This window comes from Gobius niger (genome assembly GCF_951799975.1).
Source record: "Gobius niger genome assembly, chromosome: 6".
Taxonomy (NCBI): Eukaryota; Metazoa; Chordata; class Actinopteri; order Gobiiformes; family Gobiidae; genus Gobius; species Gobius niger.
Window position 1 is genome coordinate 1,330,091 of NC_136857.1, and position 14,112 is coordinate 1,344,202.

The 14,112-nt window shown below is 40.4% G+C and overlaps 1 protein-coding gene across 1 annotated transcript in view; it reads left to right on the forward strand.

The window, feature by feature from the left end:
* The window catches only part of hspg2 (heparan sulfate proteoglycan 2), a 418,468-nt gene that overhangs the window by 383,842 nt on the left and 20,514 nt on the right, over nucleotides 1-14,112 (forward strand). Inside the window, exons 73-81 of the mRNA XM_079558863.1 lie at nucleotides 666-768; nucleotides 860-969; nucleotides 1,079-1,187; nucleotides 3,104-3,202; nucleotides 3,346-3,567; nucleotides 5,109-5,353; nucleotides 5,428-5,599; nucleotides 8,077-8,199; nucleotides 10,728-10,772. Coding sequence (XP_079414989.1) covers nucleotides 666-768; nucleotides 860-969; nucleotides 1,079-1,187; nucleotides 3,104-3,202; nucleotides 3,346-3,567; nucleotides 5,109-5,353; nucleotides 5,428-5,599; nucleotides 8,077-8,199; nucleotides 10,728-10,772 — 1,228 coding nt within the window. The remainder of the gene's footprint in view (nucleotides 1-665; nucleotides 769-859; nucleotides 970-1,078; nucleotides 1,188-3,103; nucleotides 3,203-3,345; nucleotides 3,568-5,108; nucleotides 5,354-5,427; nucleotides 5,600-8,076; nucleotides 8,200-10,727; nucleotides 10,773-14,112) is intronic.

A 14,112-nucleotide genomic window follows, 5' to 3' on the forward strand; every position in this document is an offset into this window, starting at 1 on the left:
TAAAAAAATACAAAAAAAACGACAAAAATTTGATGAAAATTTGATGAAAAAAAATGACAAAAATTTGATTAAAAAAATGACGAAAAATGGACAAAAAATTGACAAAAAAATTACAAAAAGTTCTCCTCAAACAAGCAAAGTAAACTCGGTCCGATCAGGAAAAGTGTCTAAATGAGTGAAAACCGCTCAAAACAAGAAACATTTCCTCAATTCAAGTCATTGAAATTTGACAAAAAAATGACCAAAAAATGACAAAAAATTGATTAAAAAATGACGAAAAATGACAAAAAATTTACAAAAAAAATACTAAAAAATGACCAAAAAATGACCAAAAAATATACAAAAATGTGACCAAAAATGACCAAATATGACAAAAAAAATGACTAAAAAATGACTAAAAAATGACTACAAAAATACAAAAAAACCGACAAAAATTTGATGAAAATTTGACCAAAAAAAATGACAAAAATTTGACTAAAAAATGGACAAAAAAATTACAAAAAGTTCTCCTCAAACAAGCAAAGTAAACTTGGTCCGATCAGGAAAAATTTCTAAATGAGTGAAAACCGCTCAAAACAAGATACATTTCCTCAATTCAAGTCCTTTAAGCCAATGCTTGATATTCACTTTTTGTAGTGTATAATAATAACAACCGTCTTTCTCAGGGTAAATTCCAAGGCCTTGACCTGAACGAGGAGCTTTATTTGGGCGGTTACCCCAACTACACCCAGATCACGAAGACCGCCGGCATCAAGACTGGCTTTGTTGGTGAGGATCTAGTCCCCTACTGTAAATCTGTATTTTCTTTGTATCCACATAGTTTAATGCAAATAACGGCTGCAATCGCGGTCCTTTTTAGGATGCATACGCCAGCTCATCATCCAGGGAGAGGAGGTCATCTTCAAAGACCTGGACCGCAGCTCCACCGGGGTCACCAACTGCCCCACCTGCAAAGACCACCCGTGCCAGGTCAGACAAACGGCTCGTGTCAAACCTCGTGTCCGTGTGCCGTGAAGTTTAAAGTTTAAATGTGGTTTAAAACGTCCTGCTCTTGATTGATCATGACCTTGACCTACAGCACGGTGGAAGCTGTGAGGATTCAGAAGCCAGTCTTTACAAGTGCAGCTGCACCAGAGGCTTCACCGGCAGCAACTGTCAGCACCACTCGTCTCTGCACTGCCACTCAGGTACTGAACTACTCAGACTTTACTGTGAGAAAGGCTGTCAATCATCACTGGTGTCTATACTGAAGACTTTTCACTGTTCACACACTGCAAAAAGTGCCCTACTAAAAACAAGGGGGGAAAAAATCTTAAAATAAGACGTTTTGTCTTGTTTTAAGGAAAAAGTTCTGCCAATGGGGTCAGTGTTTTTTTCTTGCTAAGAATTCTTATTTCTAGAATATTTTTCTCATCATAAAACAAGAAAGAAACACTAAATTTAAGCAAATAAAGCTAGAATTAAGCAAAATGTCCTCAGAAAATGGAATAACTTAAGGAAAACATTCTTATTTAGTGAAAAATGGTGGATATTTTACTTAAATGTTGCTTGATTTAAGTAAAATCAAGCAACAATGACTCACATTTTTGAGAAAAATGTTCTTAATAAATACTAATATTTAAGGAAAGTATTGCCCGAAGACCCGTCTCCATGATGTGGAGCCAGGCTGATGGTCAGAAAGGATTCACCTATTGTACATGTTTTTAGTGGTAGACATGGGGAGAACATGCTCCACACAGAAAGGCCCCGTCCTGGTGGGAATCGAACCCAGGACCTTCGAGCTGTGAAGCTGAGGCTCTAACCGCTGTGCCACCGAGCCCCCACTCATTAAGAGTTGTTGATCTTAGTTTTTCTTAAAATAAGAAAAATATTCTTTGTCTAAAACTGAAGAAGATTCAAAAAGTTTTTCTTTCTTGTTACAATAAAATCATCATGTTTTTAGCAAATTTATCTGAACAAGAAATGGCTGGATTTTATTTCCTAAAACAAGATTTTTTTTCTCAAGAAAACTTTGCTCTGCAAAACATTATTACTTTTTAGGGAAAAAATAAGAACTTATTTCTTAAAGTAAGACATTTTTTACTTGCTTAGAATCCACTTTTTGCAGTGCATTCCATTAAACAAGAATCGTAAGCATTATTTTTCATCAAATTGTTTCAAAACTTGATGAAAACAAGGCTAAAAAAAACTTGATTGGTAAAATTATAGCAAAATCTGAACTTGAGAGCGCCCGTGTGTTTTTGTTTTTGGCTGGATCCATGTCAGGTAAAAGCGACTTTGATGGGCAGACGCTCAGTGATTTCACTCATCACTTTTTCGTGACTTTTTCATCACATTTTTTTCCATTTTTTTTTCAATTTTTCATCACGTTTTTGTGAATTTTTTGTCAATTTCTAATCACTTTTTTGACACTATTTTGTCACATTTTTATCATATTTTTGTCTATTTTTCATCACTTTTTTGTAATTTTTTTGTAATTTTTTGTGAATTTTTTATGAATTTCTTGTCACTTTTTCATCACTTTTTTGTGACTTTTTCATCAATTTTTTTTTCAATTTTTTTCAATTTTTCATCACATTTTTGTAAAAAAAATTATCAGTTTTGGTCAGTTTTTCTACACTTTTTTGTCACATTTTCATCATATTTTTTTCAATTTTTAATCACTTTTTTTTCCTTCTTTATTTATTTTTTATCACGTTTTTGTCACTATTTTGTCACATTTTTATCATATTTTTGTCACTTTTTCCATCACTTTTTCGTGACTTTTTCATCACATTTTTTTCCAATTTTTTTTTTTTTTCATCACATTTTTGTTAATTTTTTGTCAATTTTTAATCACTTTTTTGTCACTATTTTGTCACATTTTTATAATATTTTTGTCTATTTTTCATCACTTCTTTGTCACTGTTTTCTCAATTTTCTGTTACTCTTTTGTTGCTTTTTGTGGCTTTTTTGTCGCATTTTCAGTCCATTTTTGTTGCTATTTTGACGCTTTTTTCCAGAAGCTGTTAAAAAATGTAGAAAATGTGCTCGATGAGGGTGGGGGTCAAGAGGTTAAAACACAGTTATATAAATAAATGTATATGTTGTTCCTGATCGACAGAGGCCTGTGGACCAGACGCGACCTGCATTAACCGGCCGAATGGGCTGGGCTATGACTGCCGCTGCCATTTGGGCAAGTTTGGAGACAAATGTATGGGCGGTAAGTAGGAGCCTCCCCCAACTTCAATACAAACATGCCTTTATTGCATTTTACCGATGGCTGTTATTATTTATTTGACTTCAGCTGTAGTCTAGGGTCACAGTATTCATAAATGGGCTTCATCGTTGAATTTGGTTTTCCAGGAGAGCTGGTGACCACTCCTCTGTTCGATGGGAAGTCTTCTTTCATCACGTACCCTCCGCTGACCAACATTCACGACGACCTCCGCGTGGAGATGGAGTTCAAGCCTCAGGGCCAGGACGGACTCATGTTCTTCTCTGGAGGGAAGAAGATGAAGGTGGAGGACTTCGTGGCTATTTCTATGGTCGACGGCCACGTGGAGTTCAGATACGAGCTGGGCACAGGTTTGGCGCGCTCGAGCTTTTACAGAGGCACTGATCATTTATTACTTTACTTCTTTTCCCTTTGTCTGGTAAAATAAATACACAGTGTGAATACAGAGAGAACCAAAATTATAATGAACTGTTCTCAACTGGTGACGCGTTGGGACCTACCTTGACCCTGCAATGACAAGCCACCACCTAAATAACCCAAATAATGGTATATATACAGTATAAATACAGAATTTTCCCCACAAATAAGCAGTAAAACAACCTCAAAAGCTGAAGTAATGATATTAAAAACCGGAGAACAGTCATTTTAATAGACTTTAATTGAATTTCAGCAGTTAAACAAAAATGCACAAAAATGGTATTTATAGCACTATGGGTTTATGACAGAGGTGGGAGTAAGTCACTAAATCCAAGTCTCAAGTAAGTCCAAGTCAATCGGTCATGGGGTCAAGTCAAGTCAAGTCAAGTCAAGTCTTGCTTTAGCCGGCAAGTCACCTCAAGTCACAGACTTAAAAAATATGAAATATAGTATTTTAAATATGAGCTGCTTTTCCCTGCCGTCTGAAACATAAATTTCAAATAATATTTTTATTTTTGTTAGTTTCTGGCAGTTCTTCTGTCAGTGGTTCCCCTGTACTGCCCCAGCCCCTGTATACTGGGATTCGCCCCTGCTCAAAGTAGATTCTGCGTAGCCTTCAGTGCCGCTGTCACTGGGCTGAGGCGGATGCGGAAAATAACCTCTAAATGCTGTAAACTTTGTGTGAACGCCTTAAAACATGCAAAAGCCCCAAGATTCCTGTAGATGAATCAGCTCTGACATGGTGGTTCTGGAGGCTCCGTCTGCGCTGTAGGTCCAGAACATTGTTTCAAACATTTGCCTGTCCGTAAATCTCCTCCTCTTCACTGTCTTTACAAAACTTTTAATGCACGTATTTCGACCTCATATTTCCTCCTGTCTTTTCGCGCTGTATTGATTAGAAGTGCTGTGTCTGGAAACCAAACACACATGTGGATAATCACCATAATGTAAACAAAGATGCGCCGCTTTTACTAAATGAATCCTGATCTTTCGACAATTTCACTCAAATAAATAAAAACTATAAAGTCACAGCGAGTCATTGAGAGTCACTGGCCTCAAGTCCAAGTTAAGTCTCGAGTCACAAACAGCAAGTCCCAAGTCAAGTCTTTTTGCAGCTTTGGTCAAGTAAGTCTCAAGTCCCGAAAACTGAGACTCGAGTCAAGTCATGTGACTCGAGTCTCCCACCTCTGGTTTATGATACAACAAAGGGATTGTTAAACGGTTTTCAGTTCCTTCTATCATTTGATATTACGCCTCACCATTTACTTCTTCACTGCTTTATCTAAAAAAGTACTTCCCAAAGTGATGGTTCAGAGCAGTGAGCTGAGGTCTCAGGATGATTCAAAATAAAACAAAGAAAATCATGTATTTGCTAGAACTCTTAATTGAACGCAGCATAGAAAGTAAACCGTATAAGTACATATTACTAAAACTGTGTCCATTGTTTGTTGACTCTTTCCTCGTCCACCCCCAGGCCAGGCCCTCCTGCTGAGCTCGGAGCCGGTGTCCCTCGGCCAGTGGCACAGGGTGGTGGCGGAGCGCGTGAGGAAGGCCGGGCACCTCCAGGTGGACCAGGGGCCCGTGGAGAGGCAGTCGTCTCCGGGAAAAGCCCAGGGCCTGAACATCCACACGGCCATGTTCCTCGGAGGAGTCCCCAGCATGGACATCCTCCCCAAACCCGCCAACGTCAGCCGCGTGTTCGCCGGCTGCATCGGAGAGGTGCGCCTGTGCTCCGCTCGTTCTGGTTTAAATGCGGCGTTATTGACATCGTTCACTCGCTTTTCATTCTCCAGGTGCTCATCAACAACAAGACGGTGGATTTGTCGTACAGCTTCACGGAGAGCAACGCCATCGGTAAATGCGTGGACAGCAGCCCGTGTGACCGGCGGCCATGTTTGAACGGCGGAGACTGCATGTCCAACGCGGAGTACGAGTACCAGTGCCTCTGCAAAGACGGATTTGAGGGTATGAAATGTACTTATACTTATACTTATACTCTCCTTGGGTAAGACCAGAGGTGGGAGGGAGTCACTAAATGCAAGTCTCGAGTCAGGTCCAAGTCGTGAAGGTCCAAGTCTCGAGTAAGTCCAAGTCAATCGGTCACGGGGTCAAGTCAAGTCAAGTCACAAACGCCAGCGTGTCGACTTTTCATGTGTTTAATCTTGAAAATAACAAGTGTTTTCTCAAGATACCGGAATTTTGAAAATTTAGGCTAAAATCAAACTTTTAAAATCTCATGGATTTGGATTTAAAGTCTAATTAATATTTAAACGCCACAACATTCAAAATATATGTATTATAAATAAACAGTCTATGTACAAAAATTACTGGGACAGCATTTTAAGGAAGGGGCCCCGGGGGGGGCGACTTAAAAAAATAAAAATAAAAAATATGAAATATAGTATTTTAAATATGAGCTGCTTTTCCTGCAGTCTGAAACTTAAATATAAAATAATATTTTTGTTTTTGTTAGTCTCTGTCAGTGTTTCTGTCAGTGGTTCCCCTGTACTGCCCCAGCCCCTGTATACTCGGATTCGCCCCTGCTCAGAGTAGATTCTGCGTAGCCTTCAGTCCCGCTGTCACTGGGCTGTGGCGGATGCGTAAACGAGCCTCTAAATGCTGTAAACTTTGTGTGAACGAATTAAAACATCGAAAAACCCCAAGATTCCTGTAGATGAATCAGCTCTGACATGGTGGTTCTGGAGGCTCCGTCTACGCTGTAGGTCCAGAACATTGTTTCAAACGTTTTCCTGTCCGTAAATCTCCTCCTCTTCACTGTCTTTACAAAACTTTTAATGCACGTATTTCGACCTCGTGTTTCCTCCTCGCGCTGCATTGATTAGAAGCTCCGTCTGGAAACCGAACACGCATGTGGATAATCACCATAATGTAAACAAAGATGCGCCGCTTTTATGAAATGAATCCTGATCTTTCGACAGTTTCACTCAAATAAATAATAACTATAAAGTCACAGCGAGTCATTGAGAGTCACTGGCCTCAAGTCCAAGTTAAGTCTCGAGGCACAAACAGCAAGTCCCAAGTCAAGTCTTTTTGCTTTGGTCAAGTCAGTCTCAAGTCCCGAAAACTGAGACTCGAGTCTGAGTCATGTGACTCGAGTCTCCCACCTCTGGGTTAGACACTAATATGTGTAAATGTGTTTGAAGAGGCGGCCATTTCTTCATCAGCCCCAGGGCAACTATTGATTTAATAGTTTGCAACACAATAATTCGTTGGTTGTGATGTGAGGATGATCATTAGTCTCTGCTTCGCTTCTTTAATTGCACGGCTGATGTGAACAAAAATGAATGCCAAGAAACTTAAATACAATTTCAGCAGGAGTGCTTATTACCCTGGACGATTTCTGAAGTCTATAATGAGCTGTAAATCTTTTTGTTCTGCGCTATAAAAACCACCAGGTCGATGAGAGGCCACAGAATCATCATCTGCAAACGTAAAACAGAAAACTGAGGTTTGGAAAATCACTAATGATGTTTCTTTGAGCTAAATTAAAAACATTTATTTCCATTGTCAGTAACTTTCTACAGCAGCAGGTCTCAGATGTTTAAGTGTGTTTGTTATTGGTGTCGTGGAGGCCACTGGTGCGTCAGTCTGCCCCAGGGCAACAGCCCATAGACGACATGGTGGTGCTGTGGTCAGCGCCTGTGCTTCACAGCTCGAAGGTCCCGGGTTTGACTCCCCCACTGAAAACATGTACAATAGGCCAGGATGAATGATGTGTGTATGTGAATGCAAGGAAAGTGTACTTGTCTCATGTAAAGCTCTTTGTGACTATGTCTGTGAAAGATGATATATAAATAAACTTCTTCTTCTCCTCCTTCTCCTCCTTTTCCTTCTTCTCCTCCTTATTCTGCTTCTTCTCCTTATTCTCCTTCTTCTTCTCCTTCTACTTCTTTTTCTTCTCCTTGTTCTCCTTTTCCTCCTTTTCCTCCTTCTCCATCTCCTTCTTCTTCTCCTTCTCCTACTTGTTCTCCTTGTTCTCCCTTTCCTCCTTTTCCTCCTTCTCCATCTCCTTCTTCTCCTCCTAATTCTGCTTCTCCTCCTTATTCTGCTTCTTCTTCTCCTTGTTCTTCTTCTTCTCGTTCTTCTACTTCTTCTTCTTCTCCTTCTTCTCCTTCTTCTCCTCTTTCTCCATCTCCTCCTTCTGCTTCTTCTTCTCCTCGTTCTGCTTCTTCTCGTTCTTCTCCTTCTTTTTCTTCTCCTACTTCTTCTCCATCTCCTTCTTCTCCTCGTTCTTATTCTTCTTCCTCCTCTTCCTCCTCCTCCTCCTCCCTCCTCCTCCTCCTCCTCCTCCCTCCTCCTCCTCCTCCTCCTCCCTCTTCCTCCTCCTCCTCCTCCTCCTCCTCTTCTTCTCCTCCTCCTCCTCCTCCTCCTCCTCCTCCTCCTTCTCCTCCTCCTCCTCCTCCTCCTCCTCTCCTCCGCAGGTGAGCGCTGTGAGGTGGTGAAGGAGGTCTGCCAGCGTGATGCCCAGTGCCTGCACGGCGGCCGCTGTGTGGAGGGTCAGTGCGTTTGCCCCCCCGGACACAGCGGCCTCACCTGTGCTGAGAGTAAGTGTTCGTCTGATGACCACTCCACTCACACCGGTACCACTCACACCGGTACCACTGACCACTCCACTCACACCGGTACCACTGACCACTCCACTCACACCGGTACCACTGTCCACTCCACTGACACCGGTACCACTGACACCGGTACCACTGACCACTCCACTCACACCGGTACCACTGACACCGGTACCACTGACCACTCCACTGACACCGGTACCACTGACCACTCCACTCACACCGGTACCACTGACACCGGTACCACTGTCCACTAGGGCTGCTCGATTATTAAAAAAATAATAATCACGATTATTTTTGTCGTAATTGAAATCACGATTATTCAAACGATTATTTGTTGCCTTTAAAAAAATCCAGCAAAAAAAGACAAAAATCCAGCAAAAAAATGACACAAAAACATCAAAAAAATGACAAAAAACATTAAAAAAAGACAAAAATCCAGCAAAAAAAATGACGAAAAACATTAAAAAATGACAAAAAAACATTAAAAAAATGACAAGAATCCATCAAAAAAGTGACAAAAATCCAGCAAAAAATGACAAAAAAACATCAAAAAAATGACAAAAAACATAAAAAAATGACAAAAATAACATTTAAAAAAATGACAAAAAAACATCAAAAAAATGACAAGAATCCAGCAAAAAAGTGACAAAAATCCAATATTTAAAAATTAGAAAAAAAACGTGAAAAAAAATTGAAAAAAAAAAATGTTTTGAAAAAAAAAAAAAAATTATAATTGATTTTTTGCGATTATGCTAATTTTGTAATCGTTTATTGTTGTAATCGAAATCGTAATCGAATTTCGATTAATTGCACAGCCCTACTGTCCACTCCACTGACACCGGTAACACTGACACCGGTACCACTGACCACTCCACTGACACCGGTACCACTGACCACTCCACTGACACCGGTAACACTGACCACTCCACTGACACCGGTAACACTGACCACTCCACTGACACCGGTAACACTGACCACTCCACTGACACCGGTACCACTGATCACATCTGTCACGTCCTGGGGAACTTTGGGTCCTGGTTTTGGAGCCCAACACTTGACTCACTTGTGCTTTCCTCCACTGGAGCAACAGACCAGGCTGACCAGACGAGGGCCACAGAATCAAAAAGTGAAAGAATATATTGAAAACAAAAACATATTTTTCATAAATTTTCAAATGCTAAAGTGAGCAGATGTACACCGCGTTCCAAATGATTATGCAAATGACATTTTTCTAAGATTTTCTAAATTGTCAAAATCATTTTCAAGTCTGTAACTGGTCGAGGATCATTTAAATGTGGTGGAAAAACCTCCCAGTGATAACAGTATTTTTTTCAACAAATAAATATAGTAAAAACCTCAAAATCCACTGTTCCAAATTATTATGCAACTCATCGTTTCAATACATTTTAAAGCTCGTAATTAACTGAAAATGGTCATTTGTTGTATTTGTAGCATTAGGAGGTCATATTTACTGAAATCAAAAGCTATTTCAATCAAAAACATCTCAATAGGTCAAGTTATATTTTACCAAAGGAGCTTCTTTGAGCAGCTTCAAAATTCTTAAATCAATTAAAATTGTGAGTTTTTGGACAGTTTCTGCTTGGATTTGTTTGCAGGATGTTAGAATAGCCTCCCAGAGCTGCTGTTTGGATGAAAACTGCCTCCCACCCTCATAGAAGTTTTTTTTGTTGAGGCTCCAAAGGTTCAATAGGGCTGAGGTCAGGGGAGGAGGGGGTCCACATCATGAGTTTCTCTCCTTTTATGCCCATAGCAGCCAGTGATGCAGAGGTTTTCTTTACAGCAGGACATGGTGCGTTGTCATGATGAAGAGGATTTTGTTCGGGAAAACACGGCTCTTCTTTTTGTAGCATAGAAGACAGTGGTCAGTCAGAAAGAGGTCATTTTCACACCTTCAGGGATCCTAAAGGGGCCGACCAACTTTCCCATATTGCTTGAAAATGATGATCTGCGTAATAAAGTGGAACATCCTTTTTCTTAACCTGAAAACTGATCATCCCAGGTCTCTGAGATTAATGTCAGTGATTCATAGAGCCCCAAGACACGACACCATCCATGAGTTTCATTATTTATTTTTTACCTTTTTGACACAAAAATACAATTTGCATAATAATTTGGAACGCAGAGTATAAACAGTTCAGGATGAGGCCTGTCTAATTCCACTGCAAAGGTGAGCTCCATTATTGCTCTAGTGATGGAAAGTAAAACATCCCATAATGAAAGCCATAACTTCCTCTATGAGTGGAGTTTTTTGCAGCTTGTGACCAGCTTATCCACCACATATTCAGTGTTTTATCAAAGTTGTGGGACCAGGTTTCATTCGAGTCCATATGGTTCACATTATGAAACACTTACACAGTCAGAGCAGCGCTGCGGTGCATTCTGGGAAACTGCACCCCCCCCCCCAGCGCCGCGGTGCATTCTGGGAAACGCTGTGTCTCATTAACTGTGTCTCACCCCCCCCTCATTCCTCTATGCTGCGCACACAGGCTCCCCCGAGGCGCTGTGGAGTTTGGAAGGTAGCGGCTCCAACGGTACAGTATACAGTCTTCAACGTCCTGCCTGACAGCACCGTGACTAACCAGGGGCCCGACGCCAAACCCCCCGGGGGCCCCACACGTCTTTGGCCTAACACCTGCGCGCATTCAAATTAAACTGCAACCAAACATATGTGCTGCTCCACGGAGGCTCCGGCCCCAGACCGGGTTTCGGGACAAGAGGAACTCTGCGTCTCTGGTACATGTAGTTCTGATTATCCACGGGGGGGGGAACTTCTGGCTCCACTTTGTGTGAGCAGAGAGGTCGGATAGAAGTCGGTGCAAGTGGACGGAGCAAACATCTGCCATCAGACACATAAGAGACGTCAAAAGGAAGAACATGATCATTATAGAGTCTGATCTCACAATAACGGGCTCAAGTTCAGGAAGTTGCAGCTAACTTCCTGTTTCTGTTTGATGTAAATTGGCTTGTTGCACGGTGTGGCTATGCTAGTTCCTCTGACCTGAAGCTGTGAGCGCCTGGACTTCCTGTCTGTGTTCTTTTCCTGGAATAATAATCATATTTTCTAAAGGTTATGTTGTGGGCGGTGAGTTCCCGGTAGACGATCCTTTACTGTGTGTTCAAATCATGAAGTTCAGATCAGAGATGCCTGTGATCATGAAGGATTGATAGTTTGTCTTGAAGCTAAAGGCTAACGTGCTATGAAAATATATATATAAAGGCACTATTTCAAGTTGTGTGACAAGAAAATTACAAAAATGTGTTAAAAAAATTGACAAAAAAGGGACGAAAAAATGATGAAAAAGTGGCAAAAATGTCACGAGAAATTGACCAAAAAAATTGAAGAAAAAATTACCAAAATGTGATAAAAATTTGACCAAAAATGTGACAAAAAAATACAAAAATGTGATAAAAAATTGTCAAAAAAGGGACGAAAAATGGATGAAAAAATTACAAAAATGCGACACAAATGTGATAAAAAAAAATTGACGAAAAAATGAAAAAAAAAAAAATTAACAAAAAAGTTTCAAAAATGAGTTAAATACTCAACAAAAAAATAATGGAGAAAAAAAATCTGACGTGAGGAAAAAAAAAGATCCTCTCGGTTCAGGCGGGAGTTACAGAGTTTAAATTAGCCGTTAGCATCTCGTCTATGGAAATATTTCTACCAGGAACTCACTGGTCTGAGCTAATCTTAATGGAAATGAATACGAACAGGAAGTGCTAGCGCCCACAGCTTCAGCTCAGAGGAACTAGCGTAGCCACATTGTGCAACAAGCCGATAGCGCACATGCCTTACTAGCCGGCTGAAAATATGGTTTGACCCTAAAAAAAATTGCTACAAAAGGTTTTTCAGTGGTTTTCTGTAGTATCAGGTGAGCTTATTAACATACTAAAAGTCGACCAAAATCTGACCACTGGAAAGGTCTTATTTTCAAGATGGCGTCCGAGAGGGTGGCGAGATCCTCCTTTATTATTCATCCTAGACAAGTCACTTTGGAGTCTATCCCAAGGCCGTGGGAACCCAGGGTGCTGAGGGCGCTGCAGCACTCCCCTGGTGGATAGTTTGTGAACCGCAGGCAATATCAAGCCCTTAACTCCCACCTGAACCGAGCACATTTTCTCCAGCTTTACCCCAATCCAAAAGCTTCTGGGGAAAAAAGGTGTGAAAATAGCGACAAAACTGAGACGAAAACGAGGATGAAAATGTGACAAAAGTGAGAAAATATTGACGAAAAAGTGACAAAAAATTGACAAAAAATGACAAAAATTGACAAAAATTTGACAAAAAAGTGAGAAATATTTGACAAAAAATTGATAAAAAATTGACGAAAAAGTGACAAAAATGTGACGACTGCCCAACAAAAAAAGTGATGAAAAACAATCTGACGTGAGGAAAAAGATCCATTTAGTTTTGTAGGTCTTTCAAATGAGGCGTTACACTGGCCTGCAGGATTTGGGTAAAGCTGAACTGGAGAAAATGCTCTCGGTTCAGGCGGGAGTTAAGAGGTTAATAAATAGGATTTATGCACAGAAAAAGTATTTTGGGGGTAAATTTAGTCCCTCAGCGCCCCCTAACTAAAACATCTTCCCACGGCTCTGCAATTAGAATATCATTAAAAATGTATTTCTGTAATTCAACTAAAACTGTGAAACTAATACATGATATAGACTCATTACATGTGACATATGCCAAGCCTTTCATTTTGATAATTAAGGTCCATTTTCAAAATATTCAAATTTTATGAGATTTTTCATTTGGGTTATTTACAAGCTGAGCCATAATTATTATTAAATCATTATTAGATTATAATAAATAAAGCCTATACATATCTCACTTTGCATGTAATGAGTCTGTCATATATTAGTTTCAAAGTTGAAGTTGAATAACAGAAGTGAATACACTTTTTCATGATATTCTCATTAACATGACGAGCGCCTGTTTTACACAGAGGCACTGCCTGTTATAAATCTACTGGGATGTTGTGGGATTCCTGTTTGTTTGGGAAGCGAATTGTATTTCTTTAGAGCTTATTGCATGACACAAGTCGCCCAAAGCGCTTCACACACGAGGAGGGGATTTTTCATTCCCTCCATGGCCGGTGGTGAGCTTCGTACATGGCAAACAGAAACAACGGCCCCTCAAACCACCGACCGCTCACTCACACCAGCTTCACAAGGCCTTGATTCAACTCAGGTCCAGCTGTTTTGATAGATCAGAGTTTATAATAGGGCTGGATGTTCTTTTCTTCCGCAGACGACGATAGTAAAGTCCACTCTCCGGTTCGAATCCATGGCTCTGCTTACACCGCGCCCAACATCAACACCATAAATGCAGAATTCCTCTTGTTTCTTCCAATAATGCTTCTACTTACAAAAGAAAATCCTGTATCTGACTATTTCAGAGCTGTCTTTTCCAAGTAATAAAACTAGGGCTGTGCAATATTGTGTAAAAATGTGATTATTCAACAGAAGTTCTCATATTGTGCAGCCCTTCCACCTGAAACACATCTTTGTTAATATTTTTCCTGTTAAACAAAGTCCAAACTTGAAATAATCTTACAAATGATGCTGATACTAACAACCAAAGTTCTTTATGATGAAATCTCTGAAGCGGGAACAATAATGAAATGGTTTTCTCTGTGTTGTGCACGGATCAGCGGGATCGGTGAAGCTTTGCAGGCGCAGTCTTGCATCATGGAGTCTGTGTATTTTTGTACTTTGTGTGTCGGCATTAAGACTGTTTAAGTCCATCCATCCATCCATTTTCTTCCGCTTTATCCGGGGCCGGGTCGCGGGGGCAGCAGTCTCAGCAGAGATGCCCAAACTTCCCGATCCACACACACCTCCTCCAGCTGTTCTGGGGGGACCCCG